This window comes from Erpetoichthys calabaricus, chromosome 2, assembly GCF_900747795.2.
Source record: "Erpetoichthys calabaricus chromosome 2, fErpCal1.3, whole genome shotgun sequence".
NCBI classification, from domain to species: Eukaryota; Metazoa; Chordata; class Cladistia; order Polypteriformes; family Polypteridae; genus Erpetoichthys; species Erpetoichthys calabaricus.
Window position 1 is genome coordinate 95,466,195 of NC_041395.2, and position 16,226 is coordinate 95,482,420.

The window sequence follows — 16,226 nt, forward strand, 5'->3', positions numbered from 1 at the left end:
CCCCAGCTCCAATTCAAATCATATATCCAGTCCTTGTCTGTGTGGAGTCAGAACATTTACACCATTTGTGCATGCCTTTTCCTCATGGTATCCCAGGTTCTGCCCACATTAAAGGCATGCATGGAGATTTACTGGCGATTCTAAATTGCCCCCATTTGAGTGTGTGCATTTCCTGCCTTGTATCCAGCATTGCCAGGATGGAACCTAGTGCCCTGCAACTCTGCATGGATTATGGATTAAAAAGGTAAGACATTTTAAACTTACATTGTAAAGCTTTTAAATCCCTAAAGATGTGCATCTTAGGTTAACTGGGGATTGTAAATTGGCCTTGTGTGACAGTGTGTGTGCATGAAGGGTACCTAGATTGATTGACACTCTGTCCAATTCTGGTTTCATCATCACATTTTATGATACAATACAAGCGGCTGAAATGAGTTTCCTCCGTAGGGTGTCTGGGCTTTCCCTTAAAGATAGGGTGAGAAGCTCAGTCATTCGGGAGGGGCTCAGAGTAGAGCCGCTGCTCCTCCGCATCGAGAGGAGTCAGATGAGGTGGCTCGGGCATCTGATCAGGATGCCTCCTGGACGCCTCCCTGGTGAGGTGTTCCAGGCACGTCTAACCGGGAGGAGGCCCAGGGGAAGACCCAGGACACGCTGGAGGGACTATGTCTCTCGGCTGGCCTGGGAACGCCTTGGGATTCTCCCGGAAGAGCTAGAAGAAGTGGCCGGGGAGAGGGAAGTCTGGGCATCTCTGCTCAGGCTGCTGCCCCCGTGACCTGACCTCGGATAAGCGGAAGAGAATGGATGGATGGATGGATGGATTTTATGATACTAGATTAAATTAAGTATTGAAAGTTTGAGTGTTATATATTTCTGTTTCTTATAATTAAATAGCTACACCTGTAAGTGCAGTATATTCTGTAATTTGGCTCTTCTAAACTGTGGCATTGGTACAGAGCTTGGTCCTACTATCAGTTCACTAATATTGTGACCAGAGTCACCGCCGATTTGCTGATGGTGGTGGCAGACTTTCAAAGAGAGCTCTGTAGCTCCTCAGCTGCATATTCCTACCACTTAACACTGAAAACTGCACAATGACACGCTGTTAGCTGTGCACTGGTCTCTGTTGAACAGTAAACCAATTGCTAAGAAACAGAGCTGCCCTTTGAGAACTCCCTCTTAAACAGTATTTCAATGGGAAACAAACACACTCTTAACTGGCCCTTTGTGGGATCAACTACAGGTTTGCTGGCTTACTATGTAACATGCTTCTCACATGACATTTAGAATATTTAAAATTTAAAAGACTAAGCCCCAACCAGCTAAATAGGTCACTTTTTTGTCCTCTCTCCTCCAGACTGCATCTGTGCAGGCCACTACTTCAGTGCCGCTGAACCTGCTTGACAAGGAAGACTTTGTGTACTTTTAAACTGAAGAAGGGATCAAAGAAATCGACTGTAAGAAATTACAGACAGGATTGTGTCAAAGTATTGATCTGGTAAGGCTACTAAAACATTCCTGCAGTACTGGAGGTTCTGAAGAGCACAGCTGCCTGAAAACAGCTGTCCACCAACAATTTCTATCTAATCTGACAGAGCTCAAGAGGATCTGGAGAGATGAATGGCAGAAAGTATTACATCCAGGTGTGTGAAGCTGTTTGCATCATAACTTAAATGACTCCAGGTTATGCTTGCTGCAAAGGGGATTCAATTAAGTACTGAATAACAGGTCTAAATACTGGTGTCAATGTTACATTTTTAATAAACTCACAAAATTTTCAAAAATACTGATTTCACTTTGTCATTCAGGGGTAATCAGTGAGGCCTGATTGTGAAAGAAGAAGAGAGAGGAGAAAAAAAAAAGAACTGAATTGATTTTAGCCAAGGCTGTAACATAGCATCATGTGAAAAAAGGGGTCTGAATGTCTTTTGAATAGGCTGTATGTCATCTACTTTAGAGTATTGCCAGAATGACTATTTACCAAATTAAAGGTAAATTTAACAGTAGCCAAAAAAAAAACAAAAAAAAACAAAAGCAACAACCCTAACTTACCATTATGCAGTCCAGAGCGGTTTGCTTTGTCTGGTTGTTTTCAGAAGCTCGGCCCCTTAACCTAAACTGTTCAGTACTTATTAGTGGTAGCCAGCTTACAAAATTTGAAAATGATGATTCTTCCCTGTAAATACAGAAATAAAGTAAGAAAAATGTATATAAATTTACTGCATCAGTCTGACGTCCATTTTCTGAGTTTAGATGGCATGTTGCCTCAAAACTCTTTTTCCTACACTTTCCACAAGCACCCTTTGTGACTAAGACACATTCTTCTAATGTCACCAGAAACTCTCTCTAAATATATTCTCTCCACCTTCATCTCCTCCATTTCTGTTTCTGTGCAGCTCTTCAATGGAGCACCCTTGACTTCCTTAGACTGTTTCCCCTGAACGTAACAACTATAAATTCTTTTCTTAACTCAGCATTCATCTTCAATGACCATACATACACCTGATCATTCTCAATTTTTGTTCTTTACAGCTTTGCTTCATGTTCATGTATAATGGCCTTGTCTAACTCCCATACAGCATACTCCGCTTTTATAAAAAATTTTCCTTTCAATGTCACAAAGGCTTCTTTAGAAATCTGAATAGGGTGCAGCTACCAGAATTTCTTAAATGCAGTTCTTACACCTGCAATCACTGCTGCATGTGCACTAGTGTTTGCACTCAAAGTTCACAAGCCTAAAAATTAATATGCACTTGGGTGCCTTTTTGTCAGAAGGAGCTTCTGCAAAGGTGTCAGCTCAACTCTAATTTACATCTTTTTTTATCAGATGAAGTGTACTGGGCTGATATAGAACGGAAACGTTTTTCATGTTTTAGTAATAATTGGCAAAATGTAGGCATGAAGTGTATAATGTGTGTGTCTGAAGTCCAAATATCAAATAAACACTTTCACAAAAGGCACAAGTACTGTATTAGAAAACAAGAGCACTTTTATTCAAGAATTTAACCAAAGATAAAGATATCAGGTTAGGGTACAATGCTGACATGACTGCTTGGGTAGTGTAAGAACTGCTGACTCATAATCAAGAAGTTGTGGGTTCGATTCAGGGCCCTTCCTAGATTTACCGCTTTGAGTAGTGAGCTGCTTTTATTGTTACTATAGAATAAAAACATACATTTGATTTATTTGAGTCTGTAACAGTCATTGTAAATGTATGGTACTTGTAAAAGTTAGTGTTTTTATTTTTAATTATTATTCAGTTTTATTCTGTCAGTCACATCCATGCTCCCACCATCTGACACTACTAGTTTTCAAATAAAGACGTGCTATAACAGAGGGGAACTCAGTTGAGGATGAGGGTTCTACATCGGAGAAAGAGCCCTCCCCCGCAAGAAACGTCCAGTCACACATAAGAACAACATAGGTGTAAAGGTGAAAGAAGGCACAGTCTGGATGCAGCAAGAGGTCAGGCATCATCCTGCCAGTGAATCTGACACACGCATGTCCTTCAATGAAACTACAGGGCATACCGAGCTCTCCAAGTTATCGTGTAAAGTTCTCTTTGTGATGGTCTTTATATAAAAAAACAATTATATGTTACTTATATATGAAAAAGTTTCTGCTTCAGTTATGTGTTCAACAATTCCTGCCTCGCATTTCCTGTCATCCTACATTTACATAGATTGTTGTAGACATGGAACACACATGAAATGTATGTATTCTAAATGATGATATATTAGTTACACGCTACAATTCCAGGCACCTCACACCCAGATAAACAGACTCGAGCTCTGAGAATCTTCTGTGCGACTTCAGCTGCATTGGTGGGGAGATGGGATAGCAGGCTGTTTGCTACTTGTGCTGATCAACTCATTTGGAACATAAAGGAGCAAAGGTGCAAAGGAATTTAATGCGGCCCGGGTTTACGAATTTTTTCTTAGGCTTCAGGGATTCTAGTGTTAAAAAGCCCTATGTGCCAGTAAAATGCCCACTTTTTCAAACAAAACTTTCTACAAAGACCATACTAGCCACCTGCAAATTACCCTTCAAACTGCTTCACCTTTTATGCAACCACTTCAAACAACTCTTTACTGTAAACAGTACATTTGATTTAGTTTCTCTCCTAGCACCTCTACTGCGTATACTGCACAGCTATGCACCCATCCCTTTCACGAATCCTGCCCGTTCACTTTCAGTTTTCTTGCAGCTACCACAAGGCATTTTTGCTTTTAAAACAACTTTACATCTCATTATCTTTTTCTTTCAACTCCACTTTTCACCAACAAAACAAGATTACTGCCATATAAGTGCCCCCAAGGCAATCCTTCTCTAGTCATTACCTCTATCACTATCACAAAAAGCAACAGAAATGATCCCTGGTACAGTCCCCACTTCCACTTTCAAACTTTAATTATCCACATATGATGTTCCTAACCACCATTTGTGCGTCTTTATTCATTGACATCACCACTGCCATTAATTAACCACTCATCCGCACCCAACTCTCTCATTGAACTACTGATGTTCTGATCAACTGGCCACTGATTTAAATCATTTTGATTCTCACTCAAAACGACTCAAATCAATGAGTGGTATCCAGGACGAGCTCAAAAATTTTTTTTTAGTTTAATCTTTTTTATAATAAAGATGTAGTATTCATTTATGCAAAATATTATGGTACTTGTAAAAGTGCACATTGAATTGTCGCCAGGGTAAACAACATGCAATACCAATAGTCGGAGATTCTTAAGGCAGATTTCACAGCACTTATTAATGCCACGAAGAAGTGGATCACGCCCGCGAAAAAATCTCGATTTTGGATTCACTTATTAAATATTAGACCGTTCACCAACAAGATGTCTTCCATCAACAATCTTATAAGTGAGAGGAAAATTGACTTTCATACATTAAGTGAAACGTGGCATAGCTCTGATGATGCATCTGTTTTAATCGAATCTGCACCTCTGAATTACAGCTTTACAGCAGTTCACCAAGGTAAGAAAGGTTATTACCTTTAAGTTGGTTAAAGCATAAAGATGACAGCTTTGGCACGTTCGTGTCAAATTTCGAGTATCTTGCCATTATTATTTAAAGAGTTCCTCCGTCTCTAGTATTGTCCATGCATAGACCTCCTAAATATAATGCGTCTTTCTTTGAGTAATTCTCAGACTTGCTGTCAATTATAATAACTAACTATGACAAGTTCCTAATAGTTGGCGACTTTAATTTTCATACTGATAATCAGTGTGACCTGAAAGCAAAAGAATTCATGAATCTCCTGCACTCTTTTGATTTGAGCAAGCACGTTAGTCAGTCAACACACAAAGTGAGGCAGACGTTTGATTTAATGAAAACTAAAGGATTAAAAGTTGATGTGAGGCAGTTCGTGGATATCAGTTTATCAGACAATTTTTTCTTAATATTTAATGTAGAATTGCTGATAGATAAAATTAACGAGAAGCGTGTTGTTAAAAAATGCTTCATTGATTCATCTGCTGCTTCTAAGTTTACTAACATTTTAAGCAACCAGTCCGTTTGTAGTGCTTACTACAATAGTGATAACAATGTAAATCGTAAGGTGGAAAATTTTAATGCTAAAATGAGAGCTGCCGCTGACATAGTTGCTCCTAAAAAGACAGTTAAGAAATCCTCTAGCACTGTTACACCATGGAAGACCCAAACAGTGTCTGATTTACAGAAAACATGCCGGAGAGCTGGGAGTAAATGGAGAAAAACTAAACTGAATGTCCACTATGAAATTTTGAAGGCTAAAATAACATAATACAACATCATAGTCCGTCTTGAGAGGCAGTGCTACTTCTCTAAAATTATAAATAACAATTCTGGTAATCTAAGAGTTTAATTCTCTACAATTGATCGTTTGATAAACCCAACTGAACACTCAATTGAATGCCTCCAAAAAACATCCAGCGAAACTTGAGACTTTTGCTGTATTTTTTAATACGAGCCCCCAATACTGATCCTATTAAATCCCAGGATTCCATTTTAAGTGATTTCAATTATTTCACCAGATTTACCCAAACCATATAGAATAATTTCTCAACTGAAACCCTCCACCTGCATCCTTGACCCAGTATCAGCAAGATTTTTCAAAGTACCGTCTTTTTCCGAAAATAAGACACTGTCTTACTTTCTTTTTTGGTCCAAAATACGCACTAGGGCTTATTTTCGGGGGAGGACAAAAATAAAAGTATATTTATATATTTTTATTTAATATTTATTTATTTTACACAGAATACAGAAATTAAAATTGATTCAATTACAGTCATGTCATCTTCTTCTGGAACATCGTCATAAATCAAGATTTACACCCCTGGAGTCTTCCACAATTCCCTTTTTGTACTCGACGGAATAGCTCTTTCGTTTTGTACTCATTTTAACTGCGGTTAAAAATTATTCACTTTATAAAAAATAAAATTACGTATGAGGAAATAATCAGACTTACAAGACTGAAATGAACAAACACTGTATCTGCACTGTCGCTCAATGTAGACTGCTGCCTTAACGAACAATTATTTATAGTGTGCGCCAACGACGCGTTCCGTCGCATTCCGCATATGCATGCCCCCCTCCACCCCCTCCCCACCTCATTCGACCATACTCTGCGATACGCGCGACGCAGTACAACACAGCAGAGCAGAGCGGACACAATATTTATGTATTCATGCTGCCTTATGTTGTATTTTTAAGATAAATTCCAAGAATTAATTTGAAACGAACTGTAGAGGTAAACAATGAATTTCTCGGAATATTTTATTTCAAACATTTCTCTGAAATACGAGTATTAGGGAAGCTAAACATACTTAATAAATCAACAGCATTTTTTAACGAATTCTTTTTTTCACATTATTTTAACTAGGGCTTATTTTCGGGGGAGGGCTTATATTACAAAAAGTTCCGAAAATCTCGATAGGGCTTATTTTCGGGGGATGTCTTAATTTCGGAAAAAGACGGTAGTATCCAACATGCTAATTGATAGTGTGCTTGACATAGAAATTCATCATTAGATATGAGGGTCTTCCCAGACTGTCTTAAGACTGCTTTTGTTAAACCCCCTGCTCAAGAAAATAATCTTGACTCCTCTGTTTTTGACAATTTTAGACCTATTTCTAATCTGCCTTTCTTAAGTAAAATCCTAGAAAAGGCAGTCATTACACAGCTAAATGATCACTTGAATAAACATTCTATTCTTGACAAGTTTCAGTCAGGTATGACAATAAATCACAGTACAGAAATTGCACTCGTTAAAGTAATATATGACTTGTGAGTTAATGCAGACAGAGGCCATTTACCTGTTCTCATCCTCTTAGATCTGAGTGCCACATTTGATACCATTGTTCACAATATTCTTATAAAATTGCCTTAGTCAGTGGGTGGGACTCTCTGGCAATGTCTTAAATTGGTTTGAACCTTACTTATCAGGCAGAAAATTCTTGGTTAGTTGTGGTGAATATACTTCGAAGACACATTATATCACGGTGGCGCAGCGGGTAGCGCTGCTGCCTCGCAGTTGGGAGATCTGGGGACCTGGGTTCGATTCCCGGGTCCTCCCTGCGTGGAGTTTGCATGTTCTCCCCGTGTCTGCGTGGGTTTCCTCCGGGCGCTCCGGTTTCCTCCCACATTCCAAAGACATGCAGGTTAGGTGGATTGGCGATTCTAAATTGGCCCTAGTGTGTGCTTGGTGTGTGGGTGTGTTTGTGTGTGTCCTGCGGTGGGTTGGCACCCTGCCCGGGATTGTTTCCTGCCTTGTGCCCTGTGTTGGCTGGGATTGGCTCCAGCAGACCCCCGTGACCCTGTGTTCGGATTCAGCGGGTTGGAAAATGGATGGATGGATGGACACATTATATTCTATAAAGTGCTCCACAAGGATCTATTGTTCTGGGTCCAGTGTCCTTTTCGGTCTACATGCTTCCATTAGGTCAGATTATCTCAAGGCATAACATGAGCTACCACAGCTATGTTGATGACACACAACTGTATTTATCAATAGTGCCTGATGACCCTAACTCTCTTAGTTGACTGACCCAAAGTCATACTTTGGTTTCTGAGTAGATGAGTAGTCATTTTCTCAAACTAAATAAGGAAAAACAGAAATCTTAGTGATTGGCAAAAGTGGATATAGTCAGGGTATTAAAAATAGGCTTAAAAGTCAAAACAGAGGTGAAGAATTTAGGGGCCATTATTGACTGTGACCTAAATTTTAAATCACATATTTTATCAGATTACTAGGTAAGCACTTTTTCACTTAAGAAATATAGCAAAAGTTACATCCCTTATAACTTTGCAACATCCTGAAAAATTAGTTCACACTTTTGTTTTTAGTCGATTAGATTACTGTTAACACACTCCTCTAAAGACTACCCAAAAAAGACATCAATAGGTTGCAACTAGTGCAGAATGCAGTTGCCAGAAAAGGAAAGAAAATCCGTGCACATCTCTGTAGCTTTGATGTCACAACATTGGTTACCCGTGCCATTTAGAATTGACTCTAAATCACTGATTATGGTTTACAAAGCCTTAAACAATCTTGCTCCATCCTGCATTTTGACTTCACTTTACACTCAAAATCATAACCTTAGATCTTTAAATGAGTGTCTGCTTATAATTCCAAGAGCTAACTTAAAAGAATTGTTGAGGCAGCCTTCTGCTGTTATGCACCTAAAATTAGGAAAAGCCAGGGTAATACGGTAATATGTATATGCATTGAATTTATCGTTTTTATCATGGCTCCACAATCCATACTAACCCCTACTTTCTCCGCTGTTCTTTTTGCGGTTTTCTGATCAAGTCCCTACATTGATGGATTGAAGGCCAGATGGCCACATGACCATCATCATGTAATTCTTCCACTTGAAGCCTGAAAACCATGAGGATTGATTTAGATCATTTATGTTAGGTAGAATGTCCAGTGATTTTTCCTTTTTTTTCTCCATCCTCCTGGAGGCTTTTTTTTGGTTTGTTTGTTTCTTCCAGCCATCAGACCTTACTTTATACTTTGCTAATTAGTATTGCTTAATCTTTTTTTTATAAACTTTTCTTTCTTCATCTGTAAAGCACTTTGAACTACATTTGTATGAAAATGTGCTATATAAATAAATGTTGTTGCTGTTGCCAGAACACATCCTATAAACAGAAAGCAGCAGTTTACACCAGTTTTAAACATCCATAACCACTTTGTCTACCCATGTGTACCCATTCTTTTGACACAAGTATTAAACATCAATCAACATCACCAAAAACCTAAATTAATTACTGAAGACAAATTATCTTAAAGTAGAAAAATGGCAAAAGATTTGGGTCTCAGATAACGCATTCCTGAAATAAGGCACAATGGAGACATAATTACATTTTGGTTACGAGACAAAAAAGAGAGTACCAAGAGAATGAAGACAAAGACATGTATATATAAAAATATATCATCCCTACATGGAGTTTGCATGTTCTCCCTGTGTCTGCGTGGGTTTCCTCCCACAGTCCAAAGACATGCAGGTTAGGTGCATTGGCAATCCTAAATTGTCCCTAGTGTGTGTGTGCCCTGCGGTGGGCTGGCCCCCTGCCCAAGATTTGTTCCTGCCTTGTGCCCTGTGTTGGCTGGGATTGGCTCCAGCAGACCCCTGTGACCCTGTGTTAGGATATAGCGGGTTGGTTAATGGATGGATGGATATATACATATACACATAAATACATATACACATATATACATACATATATTATACACACAATGCAGTGTGGGGGTCTACTGAGAGGCACTGGTGTGAAGTTTGGGAGAAATAGCCTTAAAACATACCAAATGTGTCCATTTTAAACCAGGAATGTTCTCGGCTATTAAACCATGTCTTAAGATAGCCCGTCAACCCCCAAGAGCAACCTTTCACTTAGAAAAACACTGAATGTATCCTTTATTATTCATCAGTTTTATAAATTAATTAACTGTGTCGGGAGATACAAAATCCATTACCTGTTGGCAAGAGTCTTTTCTCTTTGAAGTGAGAATTTTCCATTAGGTTCAATAAAGTCTTCAGTCTATTCATTAAATAAGCAAAAACACAAAGTAAATGAGTTACATGATACTAACAGCCTAAATTTAATAATGAAAAACAAGAGAAATTGTTCATGGATCAATGAATAGATTATATCACCAGGGACATTCACCTGTCCCCAATACTTTGCTCTTTCTGCTTTTCCACTCCTTTTTCCAGCTACCTGTTAATTATTTTCAGTTTCCTGTGGAACTAAAAGAGAAGAGGTTTTCTCTGGGACCTCTTAGGATTATGTAGTTGTTACTTTAATTTTGATCCTTACTGTTTTTGGTAATGTGGATTTCTGGCTTTCTCATCCCCCACTTTTCTTCAGGATTTGTTTCTGGTTCCTCCTTTTGATTTTGTTAAGTAAGAATTTACTGTGAGATTTCCTAGTGTTATTCACTTACAGTTTATAGATTTATTTCAACAAACAATAGATCTGAGGATAAAAGCCTTAACCTCTGATCTGTGTTCATGATGTTGAATCAGAGAAGACACCTAAAAATCAAAGTTAAGGGCAAGCAAGGTCCACTATCAAGTTGACAATATTTGTAACAATAAGAACATTCATATTGTTTTGTTTGCAATGATATGTGAAGTGTAACTGGTTTGAAGACAGCATAGCAGGAACAATCTGCTTTCTGTAAATTGTGCACAGATAGAAACAGTACTTCAAAACATTACTTAAGTTACACAAAAAATTATTCAAGTACAAGTAAAAGCATCTGACATGGAAACTACTCAAGTAAAGGTGAAAAAGTACGATCTGAAAAAAATACTCAACTAAAAGTGTCTTAGGAAGAAAAAAAAAACTAAATTAGCAAATATCTTCAATTATACACATTGTGATTTTGAGGGCATAATCAAAATATACCTAGTATTACAATAGATTTTATTGATCCGAAGTCACATTCATGAATAGGGATGGGAATTGATAAGATTTTCACGATTCTGATTCCATTTTCGATTCTGTTTAACAATTCGATTCTTTATCGATTCTTCTATCGATTCTTATTTTTAAAAAAGGAGAACACACAGGTCGATTAGCTTAGAACTTTGTTTTATATCTTATCTTTGAACAAGATAGAAATTTAGGAGTAGCATGACCTTACAAACCCAACAGTGAGATCTTAAGAGATCCACAGCCTACGGCTCCTCGATGGGGTGCCACGGGGTCCCCAGAAAAAAATTTGTAAATGTAAAATAATAATAAAATAAATATTCTTCTGTTGCAATAACAAAGTATAACATAAATTATTCTGTGGCAATTACACAAGAATGTCCAGTAACATTTACACTCTCCTTTTTAAAAGTATATATGAGCTGAGCACTCAAAAATAAAACTACATCAGCCAGCAACAAATACAATCAACTCAAGTCCAATGGAGCTGTGCACTGTGCAATTCTGCAACCATCAACTATTTTGACAGCTACATCCATGTTGGCCATATTATCAACAGTGGCTGCCACAACCTTGTCTTTGATACCATACTCCTCCAAGATCTCATCAATCTCCTCTGCTACTGCTGTCCCTGTCTGTGCCTGGTACACTGGTTTGGTTTTGAGGACTTTTTCTTGAGCCTGGCCATTCCTGACATAATGCAGCGTTACTGTGAGGTAATGATCTTGACTAAAACTTGTCCATCCATCTGCAGTGACGGCTGCCTTCAACACGTTTCAGCTCAGAAATGGAAACGGATGAAACATCTGGTAAGAGGAGAACATGCAACTTTGACATTCCCTGACTTAGCCTACAATTAAACACATTCACTCACCGAAAATCGGGGGCATCTACTGTGGCAAATGGGTGCAAGCCTTTTACCACAAACTTAGTCACTGCTCGATAACATTCGTCTATCCTGGCCTGTGTCATTTTACTTTTCCCCTGTGAAAGGAGAAGCTACCGGTAGACTGCAGCGAGAACTGCCAGCATCCGAGACAGTCAGACTCTGTCTGTCTCTCTCGTCATGGTCATCTAAATGCAATGCACAGTAATAGCAGGTTTTGCAATAAGGCAAATCGCGCTAACATAATATGCAATGTTAGTTGATTAGTAACCTGCCGTATTAACGGGAGAGGACGTGCAAACGTTACCGCTGCTGTTGGGTTGAGATTCACTAGTCCGGAGCGGATCAAAAACACGACATTCATTTAAGGTTATTGCGTGTTTTGTGAGCAAATGCTTTTGCATATTCATAGTGTTTCCTCCCTTTGATGAAATATCTACTTTGCAAGCATTGCAAGCTGCCCTATTGTCATCCTTTCTCGTAAAGTATAACCAAACTTTTGTGCATTTGTGCCGCTTAGGAGACTCGTTTCCTGCTGGGTAAATGACGCTACGCAACGTGGTGACGTCATTCGAGGCGACTGGAATCGATAGGGGGAATCGTTTGCAAAAATGGCAAACAATTCCAAGGAATTGAAACAGTGGGAACCGGTTCTCAACAAGAGCCGGTTTTCGATTCCCATCCCTATTCATGAAATACGCAGAGAGACACATGCAACTAAGAAACAGTGTTCCGTAAATACCAATCCAATTTCAAACTACAATATACTGTACATTCCTGAAGTTGTCCTTAATATTCAGTAAGTTATAAAAGTAGTCCATAGCTATCAAATGCAAATTTGAGACAGCAGAGATTCCAATGAAGAGAAAAGATTACAGTTTTGCAAATAAAGTTTTACAGTGGGAGATAAAAAAAAAGACAGTGGAATTAAAATCAAAACAGCAAAAAGCTTTTTAATCTTGTTGGCATTAGCCAAGTACAATCATCACAGCACTAGTATACAGAAGCAAATTACAAAAACTGAAAATTCAAGTGGTTGTGCCCCACCTCCTCCAAAACATTAAAGTACTGAAATCGCCGTACGACCAAATTTGAAAATACAATTGAGTAGCATTTTTTCTAAATAAATATAGTTTTCAAACAGTAAATTGTATTTGTGTTTAAAAATACTTTAAAAAGAATAATTCCCTACCAAATCTACAAGTACAGTAACAAAAGTAAATGTAACTCATACATACTAGAGTGGTAAATGAACTGTAGAGCTTGATATGGAAATCAATTCAGTGTTTAATAAGAGCCCTCCCACATCATTATTATATGGAGTTAATATTTACATAATAGTTTAGGATTTTTGCACAAAAGTTTGTACTTGTGTTTGAAAACTTTATAGAAACACTTTCTTATCCTTGCTCTCACTACTTTTTTTTGAAGTGACTAAATTATATTTTGTTTTGCTTTAAATTTAATTTTGCATATGTCTAGGCTAATTAATTTCAGTAGCTATTGTTTACTTTTTAAATTCCTCTTATTAGCAAACCAAACATTATAACCAGAATACAACTCAAATCAAACAAATGAAAATGGCATAGGATATACAATGATATACAATGAGTGCTTCGAAAACAATCCATGAAACTCAGTATTCAACCTCCACCTGAACAAGAGAGATTGTCTAAAATAATTCTTAGCATAGAATAAAAAGCAAACAAGTGAATATGGTATATAGCCCTGGCCTGGCAACGTTTACTTTAGGTAGTTCTTGCCAAATTCTGAAATAGTTCCAAGGAGATCCTCGTAAACTGTATTTGATTTTTTTCAGATTTGAGGTAACCTAGAACATCACTTCCCCAGTGCCTTAGAGGATGAATTGGGATTCATACAGCTGGACAAAGTAAGTCTTCATGCAAGTAGTGTGAAGTAGGATATAGAATTGATTTTTAAGGAGCACTTTTTATTCCATATGGTAATGTATTATGAGTGATTTTAAATGCAAAACTAATTTTCCAACCAATATGGTTTACGTGTAGGATATTCCGAAAACACAAGACCAGTAATGCTGGTGCTTGTTGAAACTCTTCACAGGCTGGATCTCGCCCTGGGCATATTTAGACTATTTTAATGAGATGTGTGATCTATGAACAATTTTTAGTTAGATAGGGCAACCTTGGTGCATACTGAAATAAGATACATTTTATGAATGGCCAAACACAATTCCTTTTTTAAATTTTTAATTGAGAAATCCCTTTCCCATTATTTTAGAATGTCATTAATGGCTAAATTCCTCAACATTTTAATTCACAACAGCCAGTGTATCATGTCAGATACAGGTGAAAAATGAGGGATGGTGTGCATACATAGGGGCAAAAGATAAAAATTTCACTACCTTAAAAATGAATCCTACATTGGTTCCACATTTTTAATAAATTGTTAAATCACTGGGCCGCTAGTACATAACAATTTTAACTACAGTAAGAGTACAGTAAATAAAAAATATGACTAAACCCTTTTAAGGTGCAACATTTTCATTTAGTTTTGTTCTTAATTTTTGACAGACTTTAGAAGACAACAAAAGCTGTTAAGTTACTTTTTAAACTTTTTAAATAGATGGCACAGAAAATGGAACAACGGAACAGTCAGTCAGGGTAGCTTCAGTTTGGGACAGTTTTTCAAAGAGTGTTATACTTGCTTCCTGCAAAAATACATTCCTTGCTTGCTCTTCATTTTTACAATATAAAACCTTCCTTGATAGGTACTATTGTTGTACTAAGGTATTATAATATAAATGTATTACAGTGCCAAGGTTATTTGCCTTTTTGTATTAGTTTTTATTTCTATATTTTTTCGGACCTTAATGGGAAATTCAGTTTAGTTTTAGTTTTCATTCACCCTGCATTTTTAGTTTTAATGTAGTTTTTATTTCACAAAGACATTTCTATCTATTAGTTTCAGTTTAAAAGATTTAGTAATTATGGTCTGGTTAAAGAGCTACTATGGAGTTTAGATTTGTATCGCAATCAGACAGAACTGTAGACTTAATGGATTTGGATATGTTGGTGGATGCTTACTACAATATATGGTTTACTACCTGGTTTTGTTTGTCTGAAAAAACAAGGAGAATCAAAACCAGATACTGAATATGAACAATTTTATAATTTTTAAAATATCTTCTATGTCATTTATGCTGAACAAATGTGTACTGATTGTTGGCACTTTTTATCTTTTCCTTTTATTGCCCCGAATGGGCCAATTTGCAATAAAATATAGGTGAATTTTAAGGTTTGAGGGTTTTTTTTTACTCTAAATGTTTATACCACACAACATATCTCGCTATAAGATAATGTGCTTATAATGAATGCCTTCAATATTGCATTCAAAAATCTCCCATACTGGTCTTTTCATTTTCTTCCAGCCATATTCATCTCTGATTCCATCTCAGACACACAGAATTTATAGACAGAATTTTGCCACTTGCAGCCATCTTAACAGCATTATAGGACCCCAGGCAAAGCAGTGCACTGAGGCCCATACCTACACAACCTCTCACAGGAATAAAAATGCTAAAGGTTGATAAAATTAAACGTATTTATTGTATTGGTACTTCCAATACAATCAGTGTTTAAAAATCAGTGTTTAAACATTAAAAATGCTGTACAGCAAAGATTAATCAACATAAACATTTGAATATTATAACAAGAGCCTTGAAAAACACAAAAATGTCAACATATAAATGATACTCAATTGGTAAACAATACAGACAGAGATGGCACAATATGAAATGACTATGAATTATTTATTATTAATCAAGTGTTCAACACAAACATTTACGAAATTTCTTTGCAGAGAGTTGAGTTGAAGTGACGTTAACATATCCGCTTTTACCTTATGTAGTGTGTGAGATTTGTACGCGTACTTGCATGCGAGGTTGCAGAGGTGACCATGATACTAAATCAGAGGCAAATGCCAATCTCCACTTGTAACACAATAACAAATATGTATAGTTTAGTATAGTATTTATTTATTGACAGCAAGTTACAACATGCATAGATTAGCAAGGGGCCCCTAAGCTTGTGGAGACCCTAGGCAACTTCAGGCCAGAAAACAGATTTTATTGTTTTCTGACAGATGTGATCATGAAAATCATGTGGGCTTAGGAAGAACAAGGCTCTTAGACTTGAATCAGTGCACAGACCCCACCTAGCTGCATTGAGGGAAACAAAGGAAAACAAGCATGTAGTGTGAAGGTTAGGGGCAGTGAGACTTGAATAGCCAATCATAAGAACAGTAAACCCATAATGTGCAGAGCAAGAGCAGGTAATAAGAGTATGGACAGGCACAAAACAACAGAGACAGCATCTGAGATTAGGAACAATATATACATTATATAAACCTGTTTATCCAG

General features: G+C 37.4%; 1 protein-coding gene across 1 annotated transcript in view; it reads right to left on the bottom strand.

Moving 5' to 3' along the window:
• LOC114645301 (Golgi-specific brefeldin A-resistance guanine nucleotide exchange factor 1-like) overlaps window positions 1-16,226 on the bottom strand; it is a 243,866-nt gene that overhangs the window by 101,855 nt on the left and 125,785 nt on the right. The window contains 2 exon segments of the mRNA XM_051922496.1: window positions 2,050-2,173; window positions 9,977-10,041. Coding sequence (XP_051778456.1) covers window positions 2,050-2,173; window positions 9,977-10,041 — 189 coding nt within the window.